Source organism: Apteryx mantelli, chromosome 2, assembly GCF_036417845.1.
Source record: "Apteryx mantelli isolate bAptMan1 chromosome 2, bAptMan1.hap1, whole genome shotgun sequence".
NCBI lineage: Eukaryota > Metazoa > Chordata > Aves > Apterygiformes > Apterygidae > Apteryx > Apteryx mantelli.
Genome location: NC_089979.1, coordinates 162,561,564 through 162,580,397, shown reverse-complemented (window position 1 = coordinate 162,580,397; position 18,834 = coordinate 162,561,564). Strand labels below are relative to the sequence as shown.

At 40.2% G+C, this 18,834-nt stretch overlaps 1 protein-coding gene across 4 annotated transcripts in view; it reads right to left on the bottom strand.

Moving 5' to 3' along the window:
* Nucleotides 1-18,834, bottom strand: part of KMT2C (lysine methyltransferase 2C) — a 204,826-nt gene that overhangs the window by 17,058 nt on the left and 168,934 nt on the right. For all 4 annotated transcript variants that reach the window (XM_067291962.1, XM_067291963.1, XM_067291964.1 and 1 more), the window contains 8 exons: nt 16,610-18,484; nt 15,262-15,587; nt 12,589-14,408; nt 11,118-11,229; nt 9,626-9,704; nt 9,439-9,502; nt 6,353-6,585; nt 1,477-3,177 (listed from right to left, as the gene is read on the bottom strand). In XM_067291962.1, the coding sequence (XP_067148063.1) occupies nt 1,477-3,177; nt 6,353-6,585; nt 9,439-9,502; nt 9,626-9,704; nt 11,118-11,229; nt 12,589-14,408; nt 15,262-15,587; nt 16,610-18,484 (6,210 nt within the window). The remainder of the gene's footprint in view (nt 1-1,476; nt 3,178-6,352; nt 6,586-9,438; nt 9,503-9,625; nt 9,705-11,117; nt 11,230-12,588; nt 14,409-15,261; nt 15,588-16,609; nt 18,485-18,834) is intronic.

The following is an 18,834-nucleotide window of genomic DNA, read 5'->3' as shown; positions in this document are numbered from 1 at the left end:
TTACGCTGGCAACTGTAACTGCTGTACTGACCCTACACACAGAATTATGACTTATCATTAACACCCCATTGACGCCTAAAAACATCATTAAAGCTCACAGACCAGAAACATTTTCTTTTGAATACTCACTAAAATAAAGTTACAGGCACTCAACCTTAGAGGTATTCATCAGGGCATAATGAGAGGGGGGCTTGGATACAGAAAAGAGTTGCAGGACTTAATACAAATGGATTTTCAGTTCAGAAGCAAAAATGTCATTCTGAAACAGTGCTGGTTTGTACCATTAGGTCAAATACTTTCAGTACAAGTTTTCAAAGTCATTCTTCACATAAAAGGATAGCTGTGTAAAAACCATCAGAATAGCACTTGGTAATACAATGGATAGTGTCAAGTAAAAAAGAAAGACTAATTCCTTCTTATCAATCATTATTCCAAATAGCTCTATGCCACCCCTACCTCAAAAACTTTCACAACTATTCCTACCATTTATGTTTTAACCATGGGTCTTATAACACTTACCGAAGTCACCTGCTACCCACCATTACCTTTCTTTTTATTAGTTTTTATTCATTTTGAATTGGTTTAAATTTTGTTGCGAGGATGCATTTAGAGCTTATGGAGTCATAAAACAAAACTAAGCAGAGATTAAAGATTACAATAAAAAAACCCCAACCAAATACACTTAGTGTCAAGTGTACCCTACCCCTATAGAAAGCCATTTTCTTTAGGTCTAAGAACTTCATAAATTATTAAATTATATAAAGCCATTAATATAAAGAATTAATGCCTTCTTCCATTAAAGTAACATTATTAATTAGAGAAATACTTCATAACATAGAAAACCAGTAATTTTAGCAGCTTTAACAATTTCACACTTCTGACATCTGATAAAATCCTACTGAACAGTATCTGCTAAAATTAAAGACAACGTATGATTTCCACAGGCAAAAAATGAGCGTGGCCTTGGTCCGTTCACAGAACACGCCAAGCGCTGCAGCTGTGGGTGCGTGAAACCCGGCTTCAAGCCTCTGCAAAGGCACATGGTTGACATCCTCCTGCGCACGACCCATGTGAGGGTCTCAGAACAAAGTTAGAAGCACGCGATATACAGAATACTGTACAGAAATACACTAGTAGGTAATTGTCATACTGTAAAATCTTGCCTTAATCTTGGTAAGTATTAGAAAGTGGCATGTTTTAAGATGATTATATAATTTTTTTTTTTTTTGCATTTTAACAATAATTCCTGAATACACTGCTCTATCAAGTCATATTAAAATTTGCTCCTTTTGTAATAGTGCAATTTACTCGGGCAGAAACGACAGGAAGGGAGGTCAAACCTCCTTACAGCTGTTTCATTCTGCCCTTGGGCAGGTAGGTTCTCCCCATGCCTTTTCACAAACGACAGCGGTGATGGTGCAAACTAATCTTTGACTGTTGATAACCGCTGCACAACAAAACCAGTAAGAGGCCTACCATTCCTTCAGGTGCATTCAACTTCTCTGTTAACTTTTTGTCTCCAGCACTCTCCTCTTCTGTTCGGCAGCTGCTCTCTGATTTCTGACTCAGAAGAGCTGAGGATTTTTTATTTTTAAGCAGGTGTTTCAGCAGTTCGTTCCCTGACTCCCCTTTTGCCGCTGGGACGCTGGCTGGTTGCGCTGGGCTCTGAGCTGAAGAGGCAGGATGTGATGTGACCTTATCTTCTTCCACCTTAATACTGCTTGGATTTTCTGTTTTAGGCTCAGGTTGACCCGAGCATTGATCGGTTTCTGCCTTTTCTAGTTTAACTTCTTGGATGCTGCTGGGTGTATCTGCTTTAGCCTTTTCGGTCTCTGTATTTACGCTCAACTGCTTCTGTGGCAAACTGCTACTGGGGAGTTTACAGTCCAGCTCTGGAGATGTCTGGCCCTCTGCTGCATTTGATGTTGACGGGCCCGTTAACTCCACTGACTCTTGCTCATCTTGGTGACGTGAATGTTCATTGGGGGTGTTAACTGTGGGGGTGGAGGTAGAATCAGAAATGGTTGGAGTTGATGGTGCAGTTATATCTGAATGTGGAGTCGATGGGGCTTTTACTGACTCAGCATCATCATCCTTTTTCTTTTTTCGAGTCCTTTTCTTTTTTCCTTTCTCTTCTGGGATTATGTCAGAATACAGCTGTATAAGAGACTGGCTTGACCCAGGGAAATTTGTTGCCTGGGGTATGCTTGTGTCTGAAGCACATGAGGGACCACTACCAAGTCCTGTAGATGAAGGTACAGTAGGAGCAAATGGAGGCCTGACTTGGTTCTGCGTAAAGGCAGCCCCAGGGAGATTCCCATGAGTTTGTTTAACAGTATGAAAATTAGGGGCTCCACTGGGAACAGCAGATGTATCAGGTCCAAAAGTTGTAGCCCCCACTGGTCTTCGCTCACTGCTTTGCATAAAATTTGTGGCAGGAGGTGAGTTCACAGGACCTTGTTGCAGAATCTGTCCCATTTGCTGCTGTTGATGCTGCGGAGACTGCTGAAGAGGTCGTGGAGTTTGTATGAAATCACAAGGTAGATCAGAATTAAAGAAAGGTATCTGAGATAAGGATGTCCTGTTATTTAATTCAGACCCCATCATACCATGTTGTTCTAGTTCCATTCTCTGCTGTAAAGCCCTCTGTCGATCCACCTCCTGCATAAGCTGAATGCGCTGCCGTTCCTGTTGCTCTCGCAAACGCTCCTTTCTTTCCCGCTCTTGAAAACTTTCACTGAAGGGGTTATTGTCATCAAACTCCACTCTTGGTGGTGGCCCCGACTGTGCAGTTGCATTAGGACCAGGCACAGGAGTTGGTGTAGCAGGAGTAATTGGCAATGGTGTCATGGGAGGCTGCATCCTTGCAGGATTAATGGAAATATGACTCGCAGGGGCGTTTGCAGATTGCCATCCAGATAAATTTGGCATTCTGGTTGGGGTGGATTGCCCAGGGATGACCACTGTGTGTTGCTGATGCTGGAGCTGTTGTGCCACCATGGGGAAGCTTTGCTGATTCATTGCTGGTGATGTTCCTCCTGGAACCATTGGTGGCTGGGCCTGGACTCCTGGCATTATAGCATGGGGCGCCATCCCACACTGCTGCTGCTGCTGCTGCTGCTGCTTGATTCGATATTCCTCAATTAGTTCTGCGTGTTCTTTCTGTTGTTTTCGAATCTGAAAATTACAGAAGTCATTACTCATCTCTGACATGTACCGACTATATAGGTGGCATAAAACATGTAATTCAGCATTATACTTTCAGTAGAAAATGAAACTTAGGCAAAATTAGCATTTCTGCACAGTCTTTTCTCTCACTTTTTAAGATTAAATGGCCATGATTTAACTAGAAATACAATCCATCCCCAAATTTTAGAAAAAGTTATTGATGACTTCATTACTGTCATCGAAAACAGCATTAGCACAGCACCTGAAAGTCCCAGCTATGTACCAAGACCACACTGCTAGAAATTACACAAACCTGAAATTGATCCTTGCCCTAAAAACTTTTACATCCATATATAGGATAGCAAGAGTTGAGAACAGACAGGAAAAAGGAATACAGGGAAACAATGAGATGGATGATCTTCACACACCAGCTAAAATTTTTAAAAGATATAACTGAAAAGGAAAAGTTTGCAGGAAAACAATGAGGTACCTTCACATTTATTCACAGGCAGATCCCCTGAACATCATACAGCAGGGGAAAAAGCAACAAGATGCTACTTTAAAGTTTTAAATTTTAGGATGAAAATTAATTGGACTTGGATGCTAAAAGTAAAAGCTAATAGTTTTTTGTTAATGTAAACAGGAGAAGCCAATGGAGGGATATGACAGGGCCACCAGTGTCTTCACCAGGCTAATGGAGAGTATTTCAGAAACACAGTAGCTACTTAACTCATTTCCCTCTAAAAAATTAAAAGTACTTGCAATACACTGGTTACTAATGCATAGATTATGGAAAATCTCTCTCTCTTACTTCTATTTACTAGGTGATGATTTCTGCAGCTTCCGCTTGCTGTTTGCACTGATGTGAGAAGTCCGTAACATAATTAAAAATGTTTGATAGCACTCTCCTTTGTCTGGAGCAAGGGATAAGCTAGAAAGCTCAGGACAACAGAGACGCTACAGGGAACGCTGCAGAACGCAGAGCAGGTGCACCCACAAGGTTATTTACAGAGTCCCGTCAGGTCCAAGATGATTTATGAGCTCTGGCTTGGCGCTGACGCTGGCGGAAAAACACTGCCACTGCACAGAGCCACTGACTGGAAGTACCTGCACCGCACCGCCCTGGCTCCAGGACTCCTCAGTTGGTGTACAGCACTAAAGCCGTGCTGGCTCTGTACGTTTAGGCAACGAGGCATCCAAACCAACATCTCCTCGCAGGATCTGCAGTGGCAAGGAGCCACATGACTGTACCTGGAATTAGCTGAGATCTCGCAGGACCAGCACCGAAACCACACAGCTGGACCTGAGCTGAAACTGCGCAGATCGGCCTGCTGGCTCCAATGGAGCGGGGGAGAACGAAGCAGAGGGTTTCGCCTGCCGGGCTTGTTAGCACAGGTGCTACGTCATCCCGAGCAGTTAAACTGCCCCGGCTACGGGAACAGTACGGCAGTGTGTGCGAGGCTCCGTGCCGGAGCTAATAACCCTGTCACACATAAGCTCAGTTCGCACCGAGTCAACTCCAGTTTCTCTGCACCGGTGATCAGGTCCAACAATTCACAGTGATTTCAAAGCTTCTCTCTCAATGTATGTATATATAGTTTGTCCTTTTCAAAAACTAACAGAAACTTGACTGCAGGAAAAGGACAGGGTAAACTTAAATAGAAGGTCCTTAAAAATACACTTTAATATAAAGCTTATTTAAGTTCCATGTAGGTACATAACAAAGTGCTGTCTGGGACATGGATGACTGGTCTAAATGGTGCCCGAATGGGAGTGGAGGGTATTTTCCAGCAGTACATGAAACAAGTTTAAAAAATGAAAAATAAAAGAAACTTAATTATGGGGCACAATATGAATCTGCCAGAAATATCATGACGAGCAGTCGCTACTTTGACATAACTCCAGTTTAAGTCTGGAGTGAAATATATATGATAGAGACTGGTTAAAGTGAATATTTTTGTACTTGTTCTACTCGTGATTTATTGTGGAAGGGAAAGAAAAAGGAAGAAATGATGTAGACATAATTTATCTGCATTATCTCTCTTCCACACAGTGAAAAGTCAAGCCAACAAATATCCCGTCCAGTGCATACACCACAGGAGCAAGGACCTGGGGGTCACGTACCACTAATGACTTCAGTCCAAGAGGCCTGCTGCCAAATTTTCCCCTCACCTTAATATATTAAGGATAACTCTAAAGTATTTTAATATTTGGCAGATCTATTTGTTCCTGACAATGAAAAGATTCCCCACTCGTACAATAAGGAGGCATCATGCCAAACAACATATAAATGATGCCTTGAGGAAAATAGCACTCAATACTGTTGGCCAAACCATAGGTTCATCAAAACAATCGCAGACTTAACTTTAATCTCGGTTACTACAGTCATGGTTACAAGATGCAGCAAGTGAAATTCCAACTGAATATAGGGAGAGAAAAAACCCCCACACAGTAAAAAGCGATTATGCACTGGAACAGAGGCCTAGAGAGGCTGGAAAATCTCTGTTCTTGGGAGACTTTCAAAACTTGACTGGACAAGGCCCTGAGCAACCTGATCTGTGAAGTTAGTTCAGCTTTGATCAGGAAGCTGAACTAGATGATCTTCAGTTATCCCTTCCAACCTACATTATTCCAGGATATGGTAACAGATAATGCTCTGATAATAAGGGTCTAGGAACAAGACAGATCATAAAAATCCACTAATGTTAGAGATATAATGAAAAGAGATTTTCAAACAGTAACATTTAACTGGCATATAACCAAGAGGTTCTGATTAAATGAGGACATCTGAAAACGCCTGTTATGAGATTCATTCAAGCTTGAAACAGAACCCTACATGCTAAGAAATTCCTCCTCCACAATCTGAATCATTCATTTATGCTCTTCGTAGCGCCAGGAACTCTGCTGCAGATAATTCTGCTAAGCAATTTCCCCTCTTCCCAAAGTATTAAACCAGCTTTTTGCCACAACTTTTGCTGCAGCATCTTCTCCTACAACTCCATTGTCACTCACAATCCAGAGTAATGCTGTCATCCATGCAAAATATGATAGGGTGTGGTTCCCTTTAAATAAGCTCCACTGTACTGAAGTATTTTAATTAGTATTTTAACAGATTTAAAGGAAAGAGTCACACCAGTATGAGAGCTCAGTATTAAGGTGATTAGTTTTTCTTCCACATGATTACCTGTTCTAGCTGTTTTTGTACCATACTTTGCTGCTCAGTTACATGTTTAAGCTGTTCTGCATCTTCTTCCGGGAACTCACGGCCAGCTTTCTTGGCTGTACGCTGCTTTGCTGAGAGCGCTTTTTTTGATTTTCTGTGTGCTCCAATTTGTTCCTCAAGGTACTTCTGTTGCATTTGAAGAAGCTGTTGTGTTTCTTGCAGCCATTCCTCATATTGCTTTCTTTGTGAATCATCTAGAGACAGGGGAAATAAAGTATGATATGATCTCATCCTATGGAATCTATCTTTTAAAGATGAAATTTAATAAGGTTCCCCTCTTATTTTGTGAACCTGTTGGTCAAGTTCAGCCAAATTTAACAGAGGAGTTGAGATCTCAGAGATATTAAGTTCTTAGTGATATGAGTAAAGGAGAAAGAGATCCAAACTACTGCCTTTATTGAGAGAAAGCAGTTTTAACTTAATCCCTTAATTTTGAGATGCTCGCCAACTGTCTAGGCAGTAAATGTGCACTTGCTAGCCACTCAGCACACTCAGCTTTGAAACCAGCTACAGAACCCGTTGGTACCCTGCTGAGCCACAGAACAGGGAATGCTGAAGTACCCTGGGGGAGGGAAAGAAATTAGAGATTAAGGACACAAATTTACAGGAGACGTGGCCTAATTAATTCTGATGCACAGAACAGTTTTGTACATTTAAATCTATTTTTGTTACATCTTCTAAGAACAAATCAAACTGAACTTATAAACATCCATCAGGCATGCATAAAATGAAAGAAGGACAGTATTTGGGATTGGAAATGTATGTCAAGACCTATCTCTTGTTCCAAAATCAAATCCCACCTCACCATCCTATTCAACTTCAGGCTTGTGAAGAAACACCACTAAATTGGGAGAGCTAATCAAGAAGGCAAATTAAGATGGAGGTACAACTTATTTAACCTGCAGTGCAGAACTTAACAAAAACCCCAAGAACAACAATATCATAAACCCACAACACTTCCAACAGCAAACGTACAAGATAGTGGAGAAAGGCATTCTCTCAAACCACGTAGATGTAACCTGGATAAAACACCACCTCATTTCAGCTGAAAACAACTCAAAACCACTGTGTCATAGAAACTGGAGTAGCAGGAGTCCAAAAGCAGAAGCTTAAATTTGTATTCAGAAGTGTAACAAAGCACTCACTTCTAATCACAGACAGCATTTAAAGTTTCTTTTCATTTGAGAGACATCTTAAAAAAATCCTTAGGAATAGAATAAATATTGGAGGGGGGAAGGATTTGATTCATTTTTTAGAAATGGCTGAAAATTAGGACTGCATGAGATATTTCTGATTAATCATTTTCAGAATTATGAATTAAAATACAGACTACTCTACAAGTCAAAGTCACTGCAAGAAAATGAACTGAAAAAACAAGCTTTTTACAACTTGTCTTCTGTGTACAGATAACTTTCTCTTGGTCCTCATTGGAGGGCATTCAGCACCCAGTGCCTTTTGCTTCCCACAAAATAAATGCATTCTAACATAGGCTATAACTGCGACATTACTCTTTTTACAAATGAGAAATGCTGATTTGCTCTGAGGCTCATGACTGAGTAATCCATGGTTTTCAGATATTTTTCCTGGAGGCAAAATAATCATGTCCAATAACACTCTTCGCCGCACTAAGCCCAGACAGCAAGCAACAAGGCTTGGTGACAAGATCATTTGTCTCATGATAACACTGTGGCAATAAACCGGATAACCAAGAATCAGGCATGCAATTTCCCTTATAAAGAATGTTTATCTCATATAAAGGTATCCGTATGACAGTGTGACTTCAGTACAACCATGTCTTCCTTGTGCTCCAGTCCCTACCCCATTCTAGGTTAATGGTCGCTGCTGTAGAGATGGTCACTGAATCTAACGGCTCTACTAAACCAGTTCACAGAGCTAGCTACGGTCTCAAGGGGCACTGATTCTTCCAGTGATAAATTCTGTGAAACTAATCATATAACCTGAAGTGACAACTGAGTGGAAATGAAGGAGAATAACTGCAGATGGGAGAAACGTGAAAGTGCAAATGAAAGTACTGAAATATTAACTAGTTCCAGATAAGAATAACTGCTACTGAAATGAAAAACAGATTTCCTGATGTGCTCAGAAGCATCTCCAATTCTCCCCCCACCAGAGCCAGACCACTGTTGAGTGTCATTTAAAATCTTACTAGAAATTAATACAGAAAACATTACTAAAGTTTCTCGTTGCCTTTTAACACTGCTACTCCAGTTTCTGGAAAAGGTAAAAGTGTTTACCTCTGTTTCTATTAATAAATGTTAAGTAAAGCTTTTGCAGTGACAGCAGCACCTTTTTTTTTTTTTTTTTAATGTGGTCTTCCTCTCCCAACATATGCTTAGTATTAATTTTTGCTAACAAATCTACTTCTTATTGTAGAGACTAAGATCTACAAATAGCCTCATGCAAGTGGAAGCAAGGAATGCAAAATACTAGTGCTGTAGGTATCTGTTTTCACCAACTGTGGTTCCCACCCAGTCTTGCTTAACTAAAGCTCGAAAGGTTTTTATTCATATTTTTTAAACTGACAATGATGCTATACAAAACTTTTTGCTTCTTAAATAAAAAATAACCTATCAATGTAGACTATTATTCTCACTGAGCTAAGAATGCTACAATATAACAAAAGACTAGATTTTTTAGCTAGCAGTCTGTCAAGTAATATATACAATTACTATTCTCACACAAATCCAAATAATGCTAATTACTAATTGCTAATTACTTTATTACTCTTTGTGATTAATACCAGAAAACTCAGTTTTGTTCTGTTTCCCTCTTTCCTTATGGTATTTCTTTGAGGACACTTTTCTAGACAAATTGTTAATATCATTTACTATGTGTCCTTTTATGAATTGGTATCATAATGATGAAATGGTGCAATTTTAGAAGGATGAATTAGTCAACTTAAGAAAATATTTTTGGAAAGAAATATCCATGCATTGGAGTCTTATTAAAAAAAAAGAAAGAAAAGTAAACAAAGAAACTGCAGAACGGAACATCAACCTACAATAAATTATTCAATCTGTACTTACTGACAAAACCAGGACCAAAATTTGGAGGATTAGGCCTAGAAATCTGAGGTGCCAAATTTCCATCCTACAAATTTCAGAAAAACACACAGACAAGGAAATTAAATCATGATTCAATTTAAAAAAGAAAACCAAACTTGTTATCTTTATTAGGCACTTTTGCTGTATATCTTGTATCAAGTTGTATTACCTGTGTGATTGCTTGCTGCATATGATTTTGGCCTTCACTGGTCTGAGCCCCTGGCACTGGCTGCCCCATAAAGGGAAACCTATTGATACATAAACAGAAGGTGAAATTGTAATTTTAAAATTGGTGTATATTTTAGAAGAGAGACTATGTTTTGTATTATATTGAACTTATACAAAAAACCCAGATATTTTATAGATATTTGCTTGAACATCTATACCAAACTTTTCCAAAGTCTGGAAAATAATATTTCTCATTTGATCCTACAACACTTTGCTCTAAATTTAAACTACTGCATTTTATACTTTTCAGAAAGATGAACTAAACATGAAAATTAGTAACCATGGTATTTTACTAGTAGTGAAGATGCATGGGAGCAAACTAAATAAAAATGACATAAGAAACACCTATACTTACGTTTTACATGTTATAATGATAAAAAATGAGATTTAATGTGTTTAGATATCACGGCAACACAGTCACTACAGTAGGGTAGATGTATTTGGGTTTCGGAAACAGTTTAAACAAGCCCCTGTAATCATTCTCAGACAATGTAACTTCACCAAGCAAAACCAAATTGAGAAGAACTCAGTCTATAATAACAGTGTAGAAGAATGCAAACTTCTACATGTAATGGTGATAAAGCATGAATTTAAAGCAAAAAAATCTTCTTATCACATCTAGAAACAGAAAGATAAACCAGGGAACATAAGCTATCCAACTAGTATCTGAGCAGTAAGAGTCTTCTGCTAGTGCAGGTCGCCCCGATTAGGTGGCAGTAATATACAGTATTGGAAGCTATAATAAATGGGTGGGGTGCAAAATCTTCTTATCAAGATCAAATAGGCCTTCCAAACATCTTTGGTAAGCCACATACTATCAGATAGCACTGAAGTATGTACTGAGAAGAGGAAAAGAAAGTGTGCTGTTTCAGGGTCCACAGAAAAAGAAAAGCTACAGACCATATCGGGCCTATATATTCCCTATGTCTGGTAGAGACGGTCATAGCAAAGTCTGCACAGTTCATAGTTAGCTCCTTTTGTCCACAAAACTGATTTAGAGAGGTGATGAAAATTCTGTTACTTGGGCTAAATCTAAATTATACATAGCATTAAACACCATCCTGCAACATGAAGATTAACAGCTACATGGCCCTCAACAGTTTTCAAACAAAATGCACAGAAGATGTGTCATTACATAACTAGTAAGTGGGAAAACAAGAAGGAAATCAAGAGTGAAGCCATGTTTGTTGAGCAGACCAGTGACGTTATGATCAGAACATAGATCTAGTGAGTTTTAATCCTTTCTACTGTTTCTACCGTCACACTGGTTTTATTCTTAGGAAATAATCCAGTATTAGCATGGACTATGAACTACGTGACAAACAGATCCTTCCCCACTTTACATTTTTTCATTTACAGTGCACAGTTCCCCCTAGCGCTATCATTCCTTCTACATTTTGTAGACCTAAAGAATAGCATCAAGCTTTGCCTACCTGTTCATAACCATTGGTGGCATCCCCATGTTACTCTGTGCCATTACTTTATTGATCCCCTTAAGAGCTACCATTTTTGCTTTCATTATAGGATCAGTAATTGCATCAAAATCTATAAAAGAAAAACAGTAAGAGTCAATTACATAGCTGAACATTACATGATTTTAACTACAGCTGACTTGTTCAGATCTAGTTTATGCATAAATCATCAGTAAAACAATGTAACTGCACAACTATTTCAAATGCATCTGTCCTCTCTGCTTTGAAATTACTGGTTAATATGTAGGTTCATATATCCTCTAAGAAGAAATAATCCAGCAGCAACTACCTTGGATATAAGATCAACAGCACCTTTTGTGACAATCAGAAAAACTTCCTGTTCCCAGCCAAGACCCACAAAGGAAAAGCAGATCCGTTTCAGATGGGCTCTAGATCATATCTGGTCTATGACCCAGTAGATTAATGAATTATATTTATAAGTTTAAGAATCCAGAAGAAGATTTTTTTCTGTGAGTTCAGTTAGCAATACTGATACAATACCGCTAACATACACTAAGGAAACTTGTTAAGTTGCTCTGTAATTATTGGCCGTACTACCACCAAAAAGGCCCACACCACCTGGAGCATCTGAAAGGATAACAAGCACGGTGACCTGCGCCTCTGTCCTGCCTTCTGTCCATTCAGTTGCCCCACAGAGAGAGGAACAAACATGACTGACGTTCCTCGTGAGGGAGAACATTCCAGCCACACTGTGAATATGAACTGCTGCTTCAGGGTACGCTAGATTTGTTTTACAGACAGACTTGATGGACAGTGTAGATAGAACTAATACATTTCTAAAATTTTCGTATTTTATTAATAACAATTGAATGACAGCACCATGATGTTCTCAATCTCAATTCCCCATCTGCTATGTTATATTAAACAGGAAAGGACTGTTTATCTTAAATGCTTTTAGTATGTGCAGAACTATTTGTGATGCTTTTGTGCCTTGCCTGGATTTCATGGGAGTTAATAATACAGCTTTCAATTATCCCTTTCCTCGAACCACTTTGAACACTGCAAAACAATGTAATAAAACAACCATAAACTGAAAATTAATAGGTCAAATATCAAGGTCAGCTACTGCACTTCATCATTTAATTGTTTGCAAAGGCTGCATTTTACTCCATTTCACAAATGAGAAACTGAAGCATAAAGAGAGTACATGACAAGGCTGATGTCAGAGAAATTCAGCAGTAACACGGTGTTATCCTGATCCCAATGAGGTCAAGAGGAGCTTTGCCACAAAGTTCAGAACTTCACCTACATGCTCAATTCCCAGACTTCCATTATACCTATGAGTCAGGCTGCTTTTGGTTAGGCCAACTTCAGACTCCAAAAGCTATATGCTTCTTTTGGTGCTACATGCTATTTAGCTGTTTATTTTTAGCAACTAACCATCACACACACAAACAGATCATCTACATACCAATATTGGGGAAAAATGGCTCTGAACGTTGGCGAATCATGGCTTGCATCTGTCGCTGCTGCTGCTGCTCCTGCCTTTCTTGATCCAAAAGATCCTGCAGAAGAAGTGGCTGTTCCTCTAGCAGAAGTGGTCTCTCTCGATTTTGTTGCTGAGCTAATGGTTGAGGGAGCATTATCTGTTGGGGGCCAGATATGCCACTAGGACCAGGACGGTTTGTTACAGCCACAGTTTGATTAGAGGTTTGTCCTGGCCCAAAGTTATGATTAGCTGACTGACCCTGCATAAAACCAGGATTTGGTGACCCTTGAGAAAAATTATGGTTTATTTGTGGAACCATGTTCAAATTTGTATTTAAAGTGTTTTCCAAGATCTGTCCACCAGGTGTCATTAGTGTTTGAGGAATACCTGATGAATGGTTCATTTGTGTTGCCGGCAAAGACTGAGATGGAGATCCTAGCGTCCTTGCTTCAGAGCTATCTGAGCTTTCATTAGCTAGCAAACTTGAGAGGACCGGTGTGGACCCAGAAATATTGCAGGAACTTGCTACTCCTTGAACAGGCAGTGGAGCAGATCCCTGAGCATCTGAACTAGGCACAGTTGTTTCTTGACTAGGAACAACAGTAGTTTTGTCAGGGAATTCTGGGTTTGCTGGCTGCACAGGAGCCTTTTCTCCATCCTTTAACTCCGTTTCAGCAGCCTGTTGAGTACTTGCAGATTCATTATTTCCATCACTTTTTTCATTTTCGTTCTTCTTCTCCTCATGAGTATTTGGAGAAAGTACTTCTGTTTTAATTTCACTTTCTGTAGCAGACTTCTTCTGTGGGGACAGAGTCTCAGAAGGTGCAACAATTCTATCACCTTGTTCTTTCTGTTTTGGTTCTTCTGTCTTGCCCTGGATATCTAACTTGTCATCAATGGGGACAGCAAGATCTAGGTCTTCATTAAACATTCCTTTCTTATCCCCCAGATCAAGTTCTGGGTCTGTATATGCAATTATATCAAATTCTCCAGATCTTAGAAGGTCATCAAGGTGAGGATCATTCGTTTCCAAATTGTCTAAGGTATCTAATTCATCTCCTTTTCCATCCTCTGTGTCCAGGTTCAAATTTTCCAGATCCTCATCATCTAAATCCTTGACTTCAACCCCATCGAGGTCTTTCACATCTAAATCTTTCACAGCAGGATCATCAGGATCAAGCTTTTCTTCTAGACCGTCAGCTGGCTGGTTGGGAATCTGTAAATTTGCAGATTCTTCACTTGGTGCAGATGTGGGCAAAGATGGTCCTGGGAAAGCATCAGCAACTGGTGGATGACTTAGAGAACGTATTACAAGTGCAGGTGGGTTATCAGGATTGATTTGATCTTGCTGGGACTGTGGCATATGCTCCAAACTTGTAGACACCTGCAACTGGCTAGATATACCTTGAGAACTATGTCTCAGTGGTTCTGCCTGCCTTGGGCCTGGAAACTCCTGCCTGGGTATAAACCCTGCATGTCGTTGATGTGGTGCTGCATCCATAACATTTGTAGCTGAATGATTAAAAGGAAGCCTTGGCCTGCCATCAGGAGCTCTGTGACGTAACTCAATAAATGCCTGACCCAATATATTGTGCTGCTGAACCTGAATTCCCTGTGGAGGAAAATGTTGAGGGATCCCAGATGTATTATTTATTTGTGGATTGTTTGCTGGTCTTGGCATATCAACAGACAGAGATCTTCTCAGCTGTGGTGGAACTCCAGGGCGTTGCATAGGCTGCTGAGGACCGAGGAAACGTTCTTGACCTGATGGTGGACCATGGCCACCTCCTGGAAACCCAAATCTAAAATAAAGTATTAAAGACTAAATTATCTTTTTTCTTAGGACTGCCTAATCTGGTATATTTACTAAATGACTATTCACCAAAATTCTTTACATGATGCATTCATTAAAATATTTAAATATTTTAAATAATAATGCTTATATTTAAAGAAGCTTTATGACTAAAATAAATAATTACTTTGATTATGTTTCACAAACAGCTTGATTTCAATTCCAATAAAACGGATAGAGAAAACTGTGACAGTAAGAACTATCTTAATAAACAAATTACAGCTTCAACTGAGTAAGTCTAAAGTAATGTTGCATGTATTTACAAATTACTAAAAACAATCCAAAATTTTGAAAAGAATAATTCTCAAGACTACAAAATATATCAGTATTGGTATTCATTTTACATCACAGATTCATTCTAAAAATGGCACAGACAGAAGTCACAGTTTGATCACATATTCTTTATAAACGAGAACAAAATATTACATTTATTCAATATGAAGGCATCAAAGCCAGTCAGACTTTTCAATTTTTTTAAATAAACGTCCAAAAACAACAGGTGACAAGATCTTTCATCTCATCTGTATTTCCATAAGTATTGCAGTTTCTCCATTTTTATTTTTGAATAACTCCCACTAAAAGGCACAATAAACTCAATGTAAAACATACATTTCTAACGTTACAGAAGCTTACAGGAATACTTAGCTCACTCAGCTTACTCAGCACATACTGACTTCAGTAAGATTACCAGCTACTGTAAACCACACAGGTAATTTTTCCTCAAAAATCTTGTTATCTAACAGATTCAGTAAGTTTAGAGCTACCATTGCAATACCCCATTTTTAAGAGATCAAAGAGCTTACCTAAGACCATGAGGTCTCATCCCCATGGCACTCATATCGCCTGGAAACTGGGGTCTACTGAACTGCCCATCAACAGGAAATGGTCCACGTTGATCTTTTGGAAATACTGTGAACCTTGGCCCACCTGGAGGGACAACAGAGGACCTAATATTCCCAGGATATGGAGGAGGAGGGCGGTTAAAAATTTGATTTAAATTGTCTTGCTGCCAATGCTGAAGAGGAGTTCCATGGGGAGAAGCTGCCGAGTCCTGTAAGGCCTTCTCCTGACGAACTGCATTCTTCTTCTGCTGCTGCTGCTGCAGAATAATTTCACGTAATTTCTGGCGCTGTTTAAAAAAAAATAAAATCATTGTGCTTGACATTGCAATTGATATATTTTCAAGTGTTACACTCCACTGGGTTAAGCCTTTTGGAGGAAAGAAATTCTTCTCCACTCACTACAGAAAAACATTATAAAACACCACGATCACCTCAGAAGTTAAAAGAGGGATCAGATGGTGCAAGACACTGATAACTTTTTGCCTCCAGACCACTTGTTAAAAGTGTATGAGGCGGACCTATTTTACTAATTAATTTACAAGTAACACACCTTCAGTTTTTCTATTCCAATAATAAGGTCCCTTTTACCATATGAAAACATGCATTCTGAGGGTCCTCTGAAGAAAACTCAGCAAAAGGTTTAAACTGCAGTTGCAGAATGTACTCTGACTCTGTATGATAAATACTACGGATGTTTGTGCTAATTCCACTTCCCATGGCTCTTTTGAGGCAAAAGACTGAGCAGCTTTCCCAAGTACAATGTAATTCCGCATCTCAGCAAGAGCTTTTTGTCAAATATTCACTGACAAAAGCCTGGAATGAATGTGGCTCCAGAACATCAACGACCAATGGTAAGATTCACTTCAGCATGTTAGCCACCTGAGAAGTCAGGTGCCTCATCTAATATCGCTGCCTATTCTCTCTTTTTCAGTTGGTGAACAAGTCACTGACTGGCTGACACTGACAACCAGCTTTACATCTCATTTATTATAGGACAGAATTAATTATACTTTCAAGGTGTTTCTCTTTCTCACATTGCAGATGAAAGAGCTATAGCAGACCAAGCATCTACATTTTCAATGGCTTCAGCAATAGCTCTCACTTCCTTTTTGGATCTCATAAACATTACTGACTTTTTATATTCTGCATATTCTGGTTCTATCCTGGAGGACCAAATGAACATACTGAGTGAACGGAGATAATTCTCAGCTATGTTTAATGCCAAGTAACTTCAAATATATAAAAAGACTCCAGGAAATTCTTTTGCTTTTGAAATTTTAAGAGCATCAGTATTAAACAGTATGCTCACCTGTCTTAATTTTTCGGTATCTGCTTGAGACATATTCATGGTATTCTGTGTATCTGTCACTCCTGTAGTGGGTGCTGGGCCAGGAACTTGTGAAACTTTGGGAAATTGCTGTGCTTGAGAACTCATTGGAGAATTTGCAGATGCACTGAAGTTGCCCTCAGATCCAGGCCGTGGCTGTTCAGCAGTGTCATGAGCTAGTTGACTAGTTCCAAAAGATTCTGGCTGAGGTCTTGGAGTCAGTGGTGGCTGATCATAAGGGTCACGTGCTGGAGCAGCTGGACCATGGCTAAATGAATCTGTTATTGCAGGTCCTGCTGGTCTAGGAGTTTGAGAACATGGGTCTGACGGCCTGACAAAAGTGCCTTGCAGCCTGTTCTGTGGTGTCTGCAGGAAAGGATCTCTATTTGGCATTAGTCCTGGTCTTGTCATTGCAGGTCTGTTAAAACTCTCTGGAACTCCTGGCCTTGGAGTTGCTGGTTGATGAGAATAAGGATCATTTAGAACTGGCCGTGGTGTTCCAGGAGGTTGGGCGTATGGATCAGAATGTCTCTGATTTGCTGGGGACTGAGCAAATAAATCCGCTGGCTGAGCAGGTCTTGGTGTTGGTGGCTGCTGCATATATGGATCAACTGTGGTGGGTCGAGGAGTTCCTGGAGGTTGGGCGTAAGGATCAGCAACTGGCCGAGGAGTACCTGGAGGTTGGGAGTAAGGGTCCTGAGAAGCTGGCCTTGAAATGGGCCCAGATTGAGGGAAAGAATCACTCTGTTGTCGCATTATCCTAGGTGGATGGGCAAAAGTCTCTTTTATTGCAGGATGGGGAGTAAGGGGAGGCTGGTTATATGGATCATTAGGCTGATTATGGGAAAAGTTATCCACTGGCCTTGGTGTCAAAGCAGGCCTTTCATACGGATCAACAGCAACACGCCTTGGTGTACCTGGCATTGATCCATAAGGATCTTGTGGGGACTGAGGTGGGCGCATAGGAGTTTTAAAGGGTCCAGGGCTACCATCGACAGGGGTAGGAGTCAATGGTGGACGTGCATATGCATCAGCAGAAGTTACCCTCTGTCTCTGAAATGCATCAGTTCTAGGAGCTGGCTTAGTAAATGGATCACTGCTTCCAGCTGGTAAAGGACCTTTCCCTGACTGTTCCATAACTATGGGTGATCTTGGGACTCCCAAAGGTTTGGAGAACTGATCTGATGCCATGACAGGTCTGGGTGTGTCTGGTGGCTTTGCATAGGGATCACTGCTACCTGGAGATGAAGAGCATGAATCTCTGACTGGTGAAGGCCTGCTTCCTGATGGTTCAGTTACCTGAATGGGCCTAGATACAGATGACTGTGGTGCACAAGTGTCTAATGGTGCAATGGTACTTCTTCTAACAAAGTTTTGGTTAATAGGTGCTGGTCTAGGTGTTCCCACCATTTTAGCATATGGATCCATTGGAGAAGGAGGTCTTGTGTTTGTGGAACCTGGAGAAAACATCTGTTGTGATGATGTCTGAGGAGTCTGAGACTGAGACAGTGAATCATGTACCGGGATTCGGGTTGGAGTAGGGGGTGGGGCTTGTGGTTTTAGGAATACATCATCTGAGGATGCTGAAGTAGGTGTAGCAGGTAGCTGCTGTTTTGTAAATAGATCTTTATGGAATGTCTGTTGTGCAGGAGACATACTTCCATTGCCTGTCTGAGGTGTTAAGGGGCTCTGTATCCCACTGCTGGGTGTGTCTGAGCCAGACTGGTTCAGAAGCTGTTGGGAACCAAACTGCTGCTGCTGCTGTTGCTGCTGTTGTTGCTGCTGCTCATTTTTCACTTGCTCAAGTTTCTGTGTGGCTTCTATTTTGGCTTGCTGCTTACTTTTTTGACGCATTTGCTGTTTTAAAATTATGAGGAAAAAGGTTACACTTTTAAGTCCAGGGTATACAGTCTTTCTGATGACTGAAAACGAATTAATAATTAAAACTTTAGAACACATTAAAGACCCACTCAGAATAATTCCAAATCTTAAATGCAATGGGATCAGAGGGCATGCTTATTTGTTAAGTTAAATTAACTTGGCATACACACTTTGACTTCCTGGGAAGAAGCATTTCCCAGGTTGCCTAAAGAGCAGCACTGCTTTCCAACCTTATATTCTGAAGAAGAAAGTACTGACAGATGCAGCACTGATGTAATGGGCTCTGAGAGATCCATATACATACCAGTCTAATTAAAACAATGGAG